This window comes from Phragmites australis, chromosome 11 (assembly GCF_958298935.1).
Source record: "Phragmites australis chromosome 11, lpPhrAust1.1, whole genome shotgun sequence".
Lineage (NCBI taxonomy): Eukaryota > Viridiplantae > Streptophyta > Magnoliopsida > Poales > Poaceae > Phragmites > Phragmites australis.
In genome coordinates this window covers 25,855,585-25,868,207 of record NC_084931.1, presented here as the reverse complement: position 1 = coordinate 25,868,207, position 12,623 = coordinate 25,855,585, and the positions used below count along the sequence as shown (strand labels likewise).

Sequence of the window (12,623 nt, the reverse complement as noted above, 5' to 3'; positions counted from 1 at the left end):
TAAAAACAAGTTCTCAAAAGATCTAACAAACCTACGAGAGACATATCAAACACAACACTTGCACCTACGTTAGCCCTAATTTTTTCAAAATGTGCAAATGCGGAGTGTCCGCATTTTGGTGGATAGTCCGCACTCTAGCAAAGTTTAGGTTAACTAAGAGTGTGCGGAAGATCCGCACCGTTACGGAGTGTCCGCATTTTTACAGGTGTAACGGCTAGTTTTTTTTGTGTGGAGTATTTATACCCTATACCCTCTCTCTCCAACAGCAACTAGCTCATTCATTTCGACTTAACTGGATACAAGCAACTCAAGAGCATTCAAAGCTCTCCTCTCCACTCCCCTTTGTGATTCTAGGGGAAATCTTGTGTAGGATTAAGTAAAAGCAAGGAGAAGTGCTAGTAAAGATTCAAATTCACCCTTTGAGCACTACTTCTCTTCGTCAAGCCAATGATTTTGTGTTTGTTACTTTTGATGGTTTGTCCACCTAGACGATTAGGCATCGTCTGTTGAGCTCCCAATGTTGTGGTGAGCTCTAGGAAGTTTGTATCACCACTGCAAATTTGAGTAAGCAGTCCTAACTCGATCTTTGTGGTCGCTTAAGTGAGAAAGAGTTGAAAGAAACTTGGCTCTTTGTGAGCACCTCAACGGAGATGTAGGAACATCTTTGTGGAGTGGTAAAACTTTGGTGAATAAATCCTATTGTCTCATTTGTCAATCTCTTATGATTTGTTACATATTCTTGTTCTTGTTGATTTTTAGGGTTTTGACCCGATCTATTTCTTTGCGAGGTTTGAGCTGCACGTACTTGGAGAAATAGATTGGAACACATCCTCTGGTGCTTGGTAATTCGTGAATTTGATCCACGTTACTGTTGTATAGGCATAAATTTGAGTTCTCCCAGAAATATCCAGAGTATCCGTAGATTTCTACGGAACCTCCGTATATTTGCGGATGTTTCAAAAAAATCTACGAAGGGTTCACTTTTTGCTGATCCACTACGTTTAGTTTGTACAATTTTCAGGTTCCACCTAATCACCCCCTCTAGGCGACATCAGATCCTTTTCAGAGTGTTTTAATTTTTATTACGATTTTCGTTTTGGTTTGAGAGCTGAAATTTTTTTACCATGTTGAAGTGATTCTTCTTGGTACTAGAGGCATAAATTCACATTCAGAATTGGTCTTGAATTCGCTAGCCTCTAAATCATTAACTTAAAGAGTTTCTTCATCCGGTGACTATGTCCTTGAATTTAAGTGTTTCTTTCTCAAATTGTAAGATTTTATGTGCGATGACATATGTATTAGTTTTCAATAGAACCTAAAGTTCAATTCTATCCATAAGATTCATGTTTTCTTAGATGATATTTTGATGCAACGTGTTTCTCTTGAGTTTTTTGCTTCCGCATATTGTTAAAAAAAAGCCCTATTAGACAATGATTGTGATTTCAGTGATTAATGACAACATAGTCATTAGGACTAACATGTTTGTCAAGAATATATATCAGTAGATCTTATGGATACAATCAAGAAGGCACCAAAGTTGGGACAAAATTTGATGATGCTCACCAAAGTCGGGACAAAGTTTGATGATGCTCACCAGATGGTTTGATCTTATGGAAAAATCTCAGGAAGATTTGCCTCACCAGATGATGATGCAAAGAAGTTTGCACTCACCGGAGCATTATGTCCAGAGGATGATAGCCTCACCAAACAGATCGATGAATAGGACATGAACTCATCGGAGTATTTCTGACAAAGGGGAGAAGGTTGAGGACCTCACTGAATAGACCGGTGAATAGGACATGAACTCATCCGGAGTATTTCTTGCAGAGAGAATACAAGTCCAGAAGACTAAAGATCAAACCATCGAATGGTCCGGTACTCTGTGTGTTGAATTCACCAGAGTATTTCTGACAAAGGGAGAGAAGGCTGAGGACCGTACCGGATAGTCCAATGATGAAGGGTATAAAGCACTGGAGTATTTCTTGCAGAGGCGATTTCATGTGCTGAAGAATGAAGATCAACGCAACGAATAGTACAGTTGTCACAAAGATAGTTGCACTGAAGTATTTTCAGTGAAAAAAAGAGAAGGTTTAACTCACTGGATGGTCCAGTGTGAATCGAATGAACACCGGATGAATTTACTTGAGTATTTTACACAGAGATGTTGTAAAGGCTCAGATGGTTTAAGATAACTCACCAGAAGGTCCGGTGATAGATTTAAATATACACTGAAGTGTCCGGTGTTCACAGAGGTATTAAGTGGAGTTCCAACGACTAGTTTCTAAGGTTGTACTCATCGGATGATTCAGTGTTAGTACTACTATTCTCACCGGATCATCCGATGTTAACAGTTTAAAGGTTTTAATTGGTATAATTGTTAATTCATTTCTACATTTAAGCTACCTCCATGTATGATATGACTTAAACTTTCTACTTCTACTTATTGTCTAGATGTGCATATATTGCTATATTCCTACAAGTGGTATTCACAAGTGGGTCTCATTATATGTATACACACATAAAGGAGAAGTTTAGATTATATCATGTGAGTTTCATGAATTATGATCTTTGTTTGTCTTTTGCAATTGATATCAATGTCTCATATCCTGACAATTGGTATATCTATTCAATTGGTATCATTTCATTGGATCATGATTTATGAAACTCTCTTCTATGTGCTCCAACGGTTTCTCTCGAGTTCAACACATGGTTGTAGCTCCTTTTGAGATTGTTGACAAAGAGAGAAGTTTGATGACCAAAGCAAGAAAGCAAGATACAAGATGTCCAGGAATGCCAAAATTGATAAAAGGAGAAAAGAAGATACAAGAAGCAACATGAGGCACCTTGGTTGACAAAGGGGGAGAAGTTCTTGCATGGGTCGATCAAGGGAGATAGTGGCAATAGAGAAAAGAGGAGCCACAACAAAGAGGATTAAATGGTAAGAACATACATCCAAGTAATATGGTAAGACTTTGTGCTCTTTACGATTGGTATAATTTATTATTTACCACTTACTTTGGAGTATTGTCATCAACCACCAAAAAGGAGGAGATTATAGCGAAAATAGCCTTATTAGATTATGATTGTGATTTTGGTGATTAATGATAATATAATCATTGGGACTAACATGTTTGTCAAGAATATATGTTAATAGGTCTTACTGATACAATATATCAAGAAGCCACCGAAGCCGGGACAAAGTTCGATTGAATTGGAAAAGTCCCATGAAGATTTGCCTTACCGGATGGTGATGTAGAGAAGTTTACACTCACCGAAGCATTATGTCCAGAGGCTGATAGCCTCACCGAATAGACCGATGGATATGACATGAACTTACCGGAGTATTTCTGATAAAGTGGAAGAAGGTTGAGGACCTCACTGGATATTCCGGTGATCTGCGCTGGGTAATACCGGAGTATTTCCTGTAGAGAAGAATGCAAGTGCAGAAAACTGAAGATCAACCCACCGGATGGTCCGATACTCTGTATGTTGAATTCACTGGAGTATTTCTGATAAAGGGGGAGAAGATTGAGGACCGTACCGGATAGTCTGATGATGAAGGGTATAAAACAACGGAGTATTTCTTGTAAAGGCGATTCAAAGTGCTGAAGAATGAAGATCAATTCACCAGACAGTCCGGTGATCACAAATATAGTTGCATCGGAGCATTTCTAGGGAAAAATATAAAGTTTAACTCACAGGATGGTCCGATGTGAATGAAATGAAAACCGGATGAATGCACCGGAGTATTTTACACAGAGAGGTTGCAAAGGCTTGGATGGTTTAAGATAACTCACCGGAAGGATCGGTGATAGATTTGAAGGTACACTGAAATGTCTGGTGTTCACAAAGATATTGAGTGGAGTTCCAACGGCTAGTTTCTGAGGTTGTACTCACTTGATGATCCGGTGTTAGTACTATTGTTCTCACCAGATCATCCGATGTTAACATCTTTTCTGAGCTATTAGAAAAATGACTAGTTGGCAGATTTGATACTATAAATACCCCTCCACTCAGTCATTTGAATGTGTGGCATGCTGCTAGAGTCCAGAGAATCTCATAGACACTTGAGAAAGCATCTAAGCCACCAAAGTGCTTAAAGTGATTAAGCACAAGATTAGATAGTGTTTAGTGCTTATAGGTATATAGTGAGTTGTAGCTGGATGTTACAGCTTAAAAAGGGATCAAGGAGCGATTATAGCTTGTACCGAGTGGTATGTCGGTACCTTAGAGTCTTGGTGACTCACCGGCATCTTGGGTCTTGGTGGCTCATGCATGTTGACCCTCCGACTTGGTGTGGAGCGGCAGCAAGACACGTGTATAGGGACGTGGAGACCCTTGCCTTGGTGGCTCAAGCTCTGGAGTGATTACAGTGGCAAGTGACTAGAAGAGAGGCTAATGGTAAAATCTTGCTTTGATGACTTGGTAACTCATTCGACTTGAGGCCTTGTCTTAGTGGTTTGGTAGCTCAAGAGTTATGATCGGGTGCCGATCGAGAGCATATATTTAGTGGAGATACAACGTAGATTATGGATGACATTCATGTTATCGATACCATAAGATAAAAATCTCTTATACCGAGTTTGTCTCTCTATCCTATTTACATTTTCGTATTTACATACTTGCAATTTATCTTGTTAGAGTAGATTACAATCCTCTTAAGCGGTAGAGTAGACACACTAGATAAATTTAAATCATATTTAGATAAAAATTAAGATAGATTTATCTTCTGAAATTTTTGAAGTCATTAGTTTCTAAGTATCCTAATTTACCCCTTCTTAAGACGTACCGTTACTCACACATATTGTTTTGAGATAAGTTGGATGAAAAATTAGAAAAAAAATCATTCAAGAAGTTAGTAAAACGTCTATTTACATACTCTAATTATCTTTATCAATCCTACGGTATATAATGATATAAAAATATTTTAAAACTATGTAATAGCAAGAAAATCAGGAGACAATATTTTGATTGTCAATAATGCGAAGCTAATTTTTAGACGGCAAAAATATGAACCACGTTCTTTAGAGTAGAAAAAAAATCCAAATTTCTCATGGGACCGACGGTGGCATTGATGGTGAGGCGGTGATTTGTGCAGGAGGTGGTGGCACGTCAATGAAGGCGACGATCCGTGCGGGACAGGCCGAGCGCCACCGGCCAGCGAGCTCCCCTGAACCTCACTGCGCTCCGCATCTAGTTACAAATAATATAATATTTATAGTTTTGTATAATTCGCTCTAAAAAAAACTTATACATGGGACTCATATTTGTATGGGGGAATGTGTTAAAAGACAGACAGTTGAGGGAGTGATCTTTAGTGTCGTCTCTGTTAAGAATCAATTTATTAGATTACACATTATAGATTATAATCATAATATGTAAGATAAAATAAATAGATTAGATTATAAAAATTGGATGGTATAATTTAGCTTTTAGATTATACCAATTCAGCAATTCTACTTCCACCAGCTTCTGCAGATTATACAATCTAGTTTTTTATAATCTATTATTTTTTATAATCTATAATTGAAACAATCGTATTCTAAGTGGATGAGATATGTAGATATTATAGCTATTAGACAAATTGGAGCTGCAGCTGCCTTACGACTTTACGAGTACTGGCCTCTCATTCCGGTCGGATCCAATCCTCCAACGTCCATGTGACCATGTCATTATCTGCTAATCGACCGGAATTTATTTCCATGTACCGCGAGCCTTTCAGTGCCAGACTGAATGATTGCCCACAAGCGTCAGGACAACCCTCCCTCCCCCGGGTCCCGGCCCCTCGACCTGATAGGCTCCTCCCTATGTTCGGATCAAGCTCAGGTCTCGCTTGTGAATCAACGAAATTTTGGGAACTGGTTAGCTAAACATCAGTATATGAAGGCTAAGTACCGGTGCGAAGATATAAACATTAATATGATAATATAAAATTTAAATTTAAAATATGAAGATATGATTACGACATAAGAGATCATCGAATAAATACGTCAGAAGCAATATTGTAATTTGATTTTAGATAGGATAGAAAAGAAATTATCTACTAATTTTTCTACTAATTTCTTTATTTATTTTTATTAGTAAAATAAATCATATATCTGTAACCGACAAGAATACGAAGAGGCTTAGAACGAGGAAGAATAATAAAATTAGAGAAAATATTTAAATTTTAGAGATTTTTATTAGATGAGATGATAATAGAGGAAAGAGGTGGTGTAAAAATTAAATTGTGCTTTATATAATAGAGATTAGAACAAAACGGAAAAGGATATGATGTCCAGTTGACGAGGACGCGTTCTTTTCTGGCTTGTAGTCACAGTACAACTCGAACAGCTCACAAGCGCCATGATCAGTAGCCCGTCCGTGCAAATACCTTTGCTGGGAGAGGGTAAACATAGCAGCTGGCAAGTGAGAGCATTTCCTCAGAAAAAGGGTTCATCTGTTAGCTTTATCATATAATTTTCTGCAGCACACCGGAGTCAAGATTTATTGCAGTTTACAGTTCTTGGCTATGTACAACATACGCCAGAAAGAATGGAACAATCAAAAAGGCAAAAACTGGCAACAGATCCAGAGCACAAGCTGTCTTCCCAAAAACAAAAAAGAAGACCACAAGCTGTTATCAAATCAGGCAACTTGAGTAACTCGGAGCATTGCTATTATCAAATCAAGCGGCTTCGAGTTACTCAGAGCGCAAGGGAAAAGCAAGGAAGAAAAGGAATCGAAAAGAAAAACAAAACAAACATTGTGCTCACAGTGACGTGCGACCTGCTTCGTCATTCATCATCCCTTTGAAACTTCTAGCCAGCCAGATCGCGGTTTCTCGAGGGGAGACCTTATCCTTCCCAAACGGCTTGAGAACAATGGCGAGTTCCTCCAGCCGATGGTTTTCCAGCAGCTCTGCAGAGAGCTCCAGGAGCCCTTCAAGAGCCTCCGCTCGCTGCCTGAATGATGTAACATCAAGTGCTTCCTTACCAGGGGACGTCTCGACACTATTGCTGGCGTCGGATGTGGTTGTAGATAATTTTACCACATCCGAAGCAGTTAGTATCTTGCTAGCAGTATTAGCCTCTGAAACATCCAATCTGGCAGTGACTGAAGGAAGTCCTGAAGGCAGGGTGTTTGATGAGCCGCTCCTTACATCGGCATCTTCTCTTACCACGTTCAGATGTTGGATGACATCCATATTCTGAGCTCCCCTTTGAACGCTTTCTGATATTGGCTGCTCGTCGTTGACAAGTAATGTGTTGTGTCGTATGGTCGGTATCACATCATCTACTGGAGGGCTTAAAGGAGAAACTACATGTTTCTTCCAAGACTGAACAGAATTGGGTTCCTCCCATAGTGTGCCTTTTGTGGTTGGAACAGAAGGAGCAACTTCTGATGCCGATGAAATAGGAGCAACTTCTGGTGCCGATGAAATAGGAGTGACTTCTGGTGCCGATGAAATAGAAGGAGCGACTTCTGGTGCTGATGAAAGACACTCTTGGACAGTGAACTTATCCTCACCATTTGGGAATGTGATTGTGCTCTGCCCATGATTGCTAGATTGCACGTCATCCTTGGAAACAAACTCTTGTTCAGAACTCAGAAAGGATGACTCCAAAGCAGAGGTCAGGCTCAAACCACCATTACTAGTCACAATATTCTTGTCGGTGTTAATTTCCAAACATGGTATGGTGTTCAAGTTATCCTCTTCTCTGACAGTGTTGCGCGCAGATCCTGTACATGGTGAAATCAAGCAGACTGGTGAATTAGATTCAGATAGTTCAGAGTGGCCCATCTTTTCAGTACAACCAAATGTAGAACTTGTGCAAGCACTGCTGTCTTCCTTGGCTGCTACAGTGAAAAATTCCCAAAGATTTGTTGATTTTTCATGTGAAGCATCCAGCTTCATATGCTGTCCTTCTGAAGGATGTCTAGACATCATGACATTACGTGGAAGATCACTGAGAGCATTATCTGGACCATGGGATGGCCGTTGTGTAGTTCTCTCACTCGCTGGCATGACCTTGGTATGAACTCGTTTTGTCACTGTGACTGGGAGGCTTGGAGTCCCTACTCCAGCTTGCCTCTGAGGGCTAGGGTGTCTAGTAGTAGCAGGTGGTGTCTTGCTCTTAGTTTTTTCTGAAGCTACAGTGCCATTTTCTGTGATCTGTTTGGCAGGTTCAGGAGTTGATGAGCCAGCTGTTTTGATCTTTGGACCAAGTTCAGCAATAGGTGACTGCAAGACCATTACCAGGAGAAATCAGTAAGCAATAGAACAAACGGATTGTGTGACAAAAAAAAAACCAAGTTAACCCATACCAGTTGCTTCAAGGGTGGTGATGCTTCAACTTGATTCACTTGTCCGTCATGAGATAAAATACCACCAGACTTTAAACCGTATGACATGTACCTATTTGGCCTTGAAACCGGTGAAGGTTGCTCTGCTTGCTTATTATTGCCGAGATCTGAACTCAGCTTTACACCACCAACTCTGACTGGAGAATTGCTTTCTCTAAGCCTGCTCTCCTCTCTAAGGGTTGTCATTATCTGCTCGATGATCTTTGGTTGTTTACTCTCAGTTCTGGGATGGTGAATGACATGTATTGATTTAGATGAATCTTGCCTTTTTATTTGACCACTAGAAATTTCTTTGTTTCCTCTAAGATCTTCTGGTGTTGCACATTTTTCGTCTGAGTCAGCTCGATCAACATCAGTATCAGTGGTCTTTCTATCAGTACTTGCAGCTCCGCCTGATGTGCTTCTATCGCTTGATTGGATACTGTCTATGTCACTACTAGAAATACTACTGCTTTGGCTGTCGGACATGCTTCTTTGGCTACCCCGAAAAGTGGGTAATGGTTTCTCTGGCATCCGCATGGGGTTCGAGGCATCAGATAGAGGACGGTATTGATTAACATAAGGTTGCAGATATGAATTCTTCATAATCTCAGATGCCTGTTCAAATGATATGGCATGTATTGTCAGAATCCAGATGAAAGGAACAACTATTGCATGGAATTTTTAAGCTTCATAATAGCTTACAGTAGGTCTATGCTCTGGACTCTTCCTCAACATACTTTTGATTAGGATTTTCCTGTACCCAACAGTAAAGAAAGACCTTTTGAGTCGTATATTCTATAGGAAACTCTTAATGTGGGAAAAAAAGGAAAGAAACATTTAGCCAGTTGACATTCGTACTGCATATGCTAGCAAAGAATTACTTGGTTCCCAAGAATAAGCATAAGCATTACTTACAGAAAGTGAATACTATGTGATGGAAATTATTACCAAGATCACTTGTAAACAATAAAAAGACAACTATTCAACTACCACAAGACCTACTCCGTATAGAGAAGTACACTTACATAGACACCGAGTAGCAGGCAGGCAAGGGACCCATGGAAGACCGATTTATCTTACTTATTAATCCAGCCATATCCTGTAAACAATGCTGATCAGATAAGTACATTGAAAGTTTTATGCAGCAATTACAAATAGTAGTATCACTAAAAAAGCGCCAAAGAATACCTGCATTTTGTATATTTTTACTATTGACAAAGCTTAAATGGATTGTGCAGAGAAGCAGGCAAAGCCATCCGAAAAACCGGAGACTAACCATAATATGATCTTTTTACTATTCACAATATGATGAATATCATTTTTAGAGGTAATAATTAAACAGGAACATGTAGGGAATCCTCTAGTTTTGTCTGCAACCCTTTTTGATGTAATGTAACATGAAAGGGGAAATTTCCAACTCATATCGACCAAGGAAATCTACTTCTGGGTAATCATTGTAGCAAGAAAGAATATCTGATTAAGAACTCACAAATGCCTTGAAGGCGGGTCGATGAGCTGCCATCTCATACATACAACATCCTATGCAGATGCATACATGTTAAATTAGAAACTTAGAATTAATGAGCAGTCAATTGAACATCTTATATTACGAAGAGAACTAGTCAGATAAAATGAAATACCAAGAGACCATATATCTGACTTGAATCCATAGGGAATATCGGCTAGCAGCTCTGGGCACATGTAATTTGGTGTTCCAACGACCTAAAGAAAGGACATACCACCAGTTAGAGTATGAGCATAGAACAAGAATTATGCCTTCATTTTTTTCTGAGATGAACCTGCATGTCTACATGGTTCATGGTAAATATGGGAAGAAATATAAAGGGGAAAAACTCCTTTTTGCCACTGGTTCTGAAATTCAATTCCTTTTGTAACTTAGAATTTTCTTTTTGCTACTAGGCTCTCTCACTGAAATTTGGGATCAAAGCCTTGCCACTCCATAGGACTATAGGAGTGGGCGAGTTACAGTTACCCGCTCTCACTGACATGCAGAGGGACAGGGTGGCAAAAAAATTGCCACTAAATCAAGAGGGTGGCAAATTGTTAAATAACCCCCCTAAAGCTCATCCAGTGAAAGAGAAGGAAATGAGGTTCAAGTTGAGTGCTAAAAAGGAAAATAATCCAAATATTGATGGTATGAGGGACATACTCATGAGTCATGACATGCTCATGATACCATGGTTAGTGTCTTAATGATGCAATGTATGAGTGATTGATAACTTAGTGAATGTTTTTTCCCTCAAAACAGGAAATTTTAAGATGACACACAATGTGGACTGTTGAGGCAGAAACAAATACGAAAGTAAGGGAACAGGAAGGACAATAATACCGATGAAGTTAGATCATCTTCCTTTAAAGTCTTAGCTAGGCCAAAATCTCCTGCATGCAAAACACATAATATTTGCAACTTGATAAAACGAAGCATTACAAGATAAAAAAAGTAATATGTCAGCAACAGAGTCGCATTACTGTATTTGAAATGAGAAACTAACCAAGGCGTATGTCCTGGTCTTTGGTGAGAAATATGTTGGAGCACTGCAATTATGAGAAAGGAGCTTAGCATGTACTGCATTAAAAATTGACAATGATGAATTGATGATGCTCTACCCATTGCCACTTACCTTCAGGTCACGATGCAAGACATAGTTCGAGTGCAAGTAGTCAACAGCCAATACCAACTGAGCGAACCATTTCAGCAATACCTGAAGATTATTCAGTGTCAGGAGCACAATGTTGGATGTTTTCCTTCCTTCCTTCAGACCAACAGAAGAGACAAGTCATCCCATACCTCCTCAGGAAAGTAAGTACCATTTGATTTCTTCATCAACTCATCCCTGTAATACAAGAAGAAAGTGAGACATAACACAATCTATAATATGGCAACGAAAAAACTAACATCCAAAGCGCTAAATCACACTCACACATCTCCACCTTCACAATAGCCTGTGACGATGCAGACATAGCAGCCCTGCATAATTCACCTTGTCAACTAAACAAGTTCAAACAGAAGAAACAAAGTAAGAAGAATTTTTTAAACTTAGAAACCTTCTCAACCCAAGCCTCCTTGAATTCAACAATGTAAGGGTGCTGCAGTCGAGCAATCAGAGCCATCTGCAATTAACATTTTCTCTAATAATGTCCTGAAAGCACAACCAGTAAATCAAGAATAAAACCTAAGAATTTCACATTTCTACCAACCTCTTGATGGGCAGACTTGCGACAACGCTCTGTCTGCCTTGCAAGCCGGATTTTCTTCAACACATACCTGCAAGACAAGCATACTGTCACCTAAATGAAAGGAGAAAACAGTCAACACACTGATGGATGGGTGCTATATCATACTTCTTCTTCTCAATCTTGTGATTCACAAGGATGGCGGCACCGAATGCGCCACGGCCAATCTGCTCCATGATCTCGTACTGATCCATCCGCGACTCCATGTGCCCCAATCCGTGAAAAAACAATCACAGGTTTACAGCAGCAACTCGCGGGTATGTCTCAATCTCTAAGTACCCAAACCAATCACATTTCTCCAGCCCAGCTGCAGCTCAAACACCTCCACATCTTAAGCGAGCTCTGCAAAACAAAGCACCCAGACACCTAATAAGCCAAGCAGCTTTGATATAAGCGCACCGGAGTCACGTGCCACCCAATCAAATCCACGACATGTGCCTTTTTTAGAAAGGAGAGATGATGTGGTGCAGGAAAGTTTTTGAACCACGGGAATCGATAAACTGCTCCACGAGAATCTAGTGCTCAGTTATCCAAAACAGCAGGAGGCAAATTTACAACTACTTCTGCAACAGTATTGCAATAGCACACAGCAAGCACACCGCTCCCACCAACCGCAACCCGGCGGAGACAGGGGGGACTTACCGCGGCGGTCTCCACCTGCATTGGCCAGCAGCCGGAACCACCAGATGCGTCGGCGGCGGTGGAGGCGCTTCTCCTCCGGCCCCGGCGGCGACGGGACGGCGTCGCGGCGAGATCTCCCGCCTCGAGGACGCGGCGCCTCTGCTCTCTCGCGCCCCGCGGGGTCTCGCGGCCCTGCTGGCTCTGGACTTGATTTGGTTGTTGGCTTTCGCAGCGCAGGCGGCTTCAAATTTTATAGTATTTTATTTTATTAAAGATTTTTTTAATACATATTCACTCTTTTTCTTACTTCTTCAGCTTAATTATTAGATTATGAGGAATAATATAAATAAGTCTCAAAATAAGATAAAATAAAATTTATTTCCAGCTTATATACGGCGTGGCCGCAACAGCAGACGGTG

The 12,623-nt window shown here is 40.2% G+C and overlaps 1 protein-coding gene across 2 annotated transcripts; it reads right to left on the bottom strand.

The window, feature by feature from the left end:
• Positions 1–6,434: 6,434 nt before the first annotated feature.
• LOC133884649 (serine/threonine-protein kinase Nek4-like) lies at positions 6,435–12,432 on the bottom strand. 2 transcript variants are annotated; one of them, XM_062324138.1, is made up of 15 exons: positions 12,226–12,432; positions 11,692–11,925; positions 11,548–11,614; positions 11,395–11,460; positions 11,271–11,317; positions 11,138–11,183; positions 10,971–11,051; positions 10,842–10,884; positions 10,679–10,728; positions 9,969–10,050; positions 9,818–9,867; positions 9,354–9,427; positions 9,031–9,082; positions 8,308–8,943; positions 6,435–8,224 (listed from the first exon to the last, which is right to left on the bottom strand). In XM_062324138.1, the coding sequence occupies exons 2-15, from the start codon at positions 11,787–11,789 to the stop codon at positions 6,752–6,754; spliced, it is 2,865 nt and encodes a 954-aa protein (XP_062180122.1). In that variant the 5' UTR covers positions 11,790–11,925; positions 12,226–12,432; the 3' UTR covers positions 6,435–6,751. The 2 variants fall into 2 exon arrangements, with proteins under 2 accessions (XP_062180122.1, XP_062180123.1); XM_062324139.1 differs by lacking the exons at positions 10,971–11,051; positions 11,138–11,183; positions 11,271–11,317; ... (2 more) ...; positions 11,692–11,925; positions 12,226–12,432 and having other exon boundaries at positions 9,977–10,050; positions 10,842–10,883.
• Positions 12,433–12,623: the final 191 nt, after the last annotated feature.

Coding starts and splice junctions, on each gene's coding strand:
- LOC133884649 (XM_062324138.1), bottom strand. CDS start 11,789: ATGGAGTCGCGGATGGATCAGTACGAGATCATGGAGCAGATTGGCCGT. Junction 11,461..11,547: donor GCAAGTCTGCCCATCAAGAG/GTTGGTAGAAAT, acceptor TGTTAATTGCAG/ATGGCTCTGATTGCTCGACT. Junction 10,051..10,678: donor AAGATGATCTAACTTCATCG/GTATTATTGTCC, acceptor TCCTTTCTTTAG/GTCGTTGGAACACCAAATTA.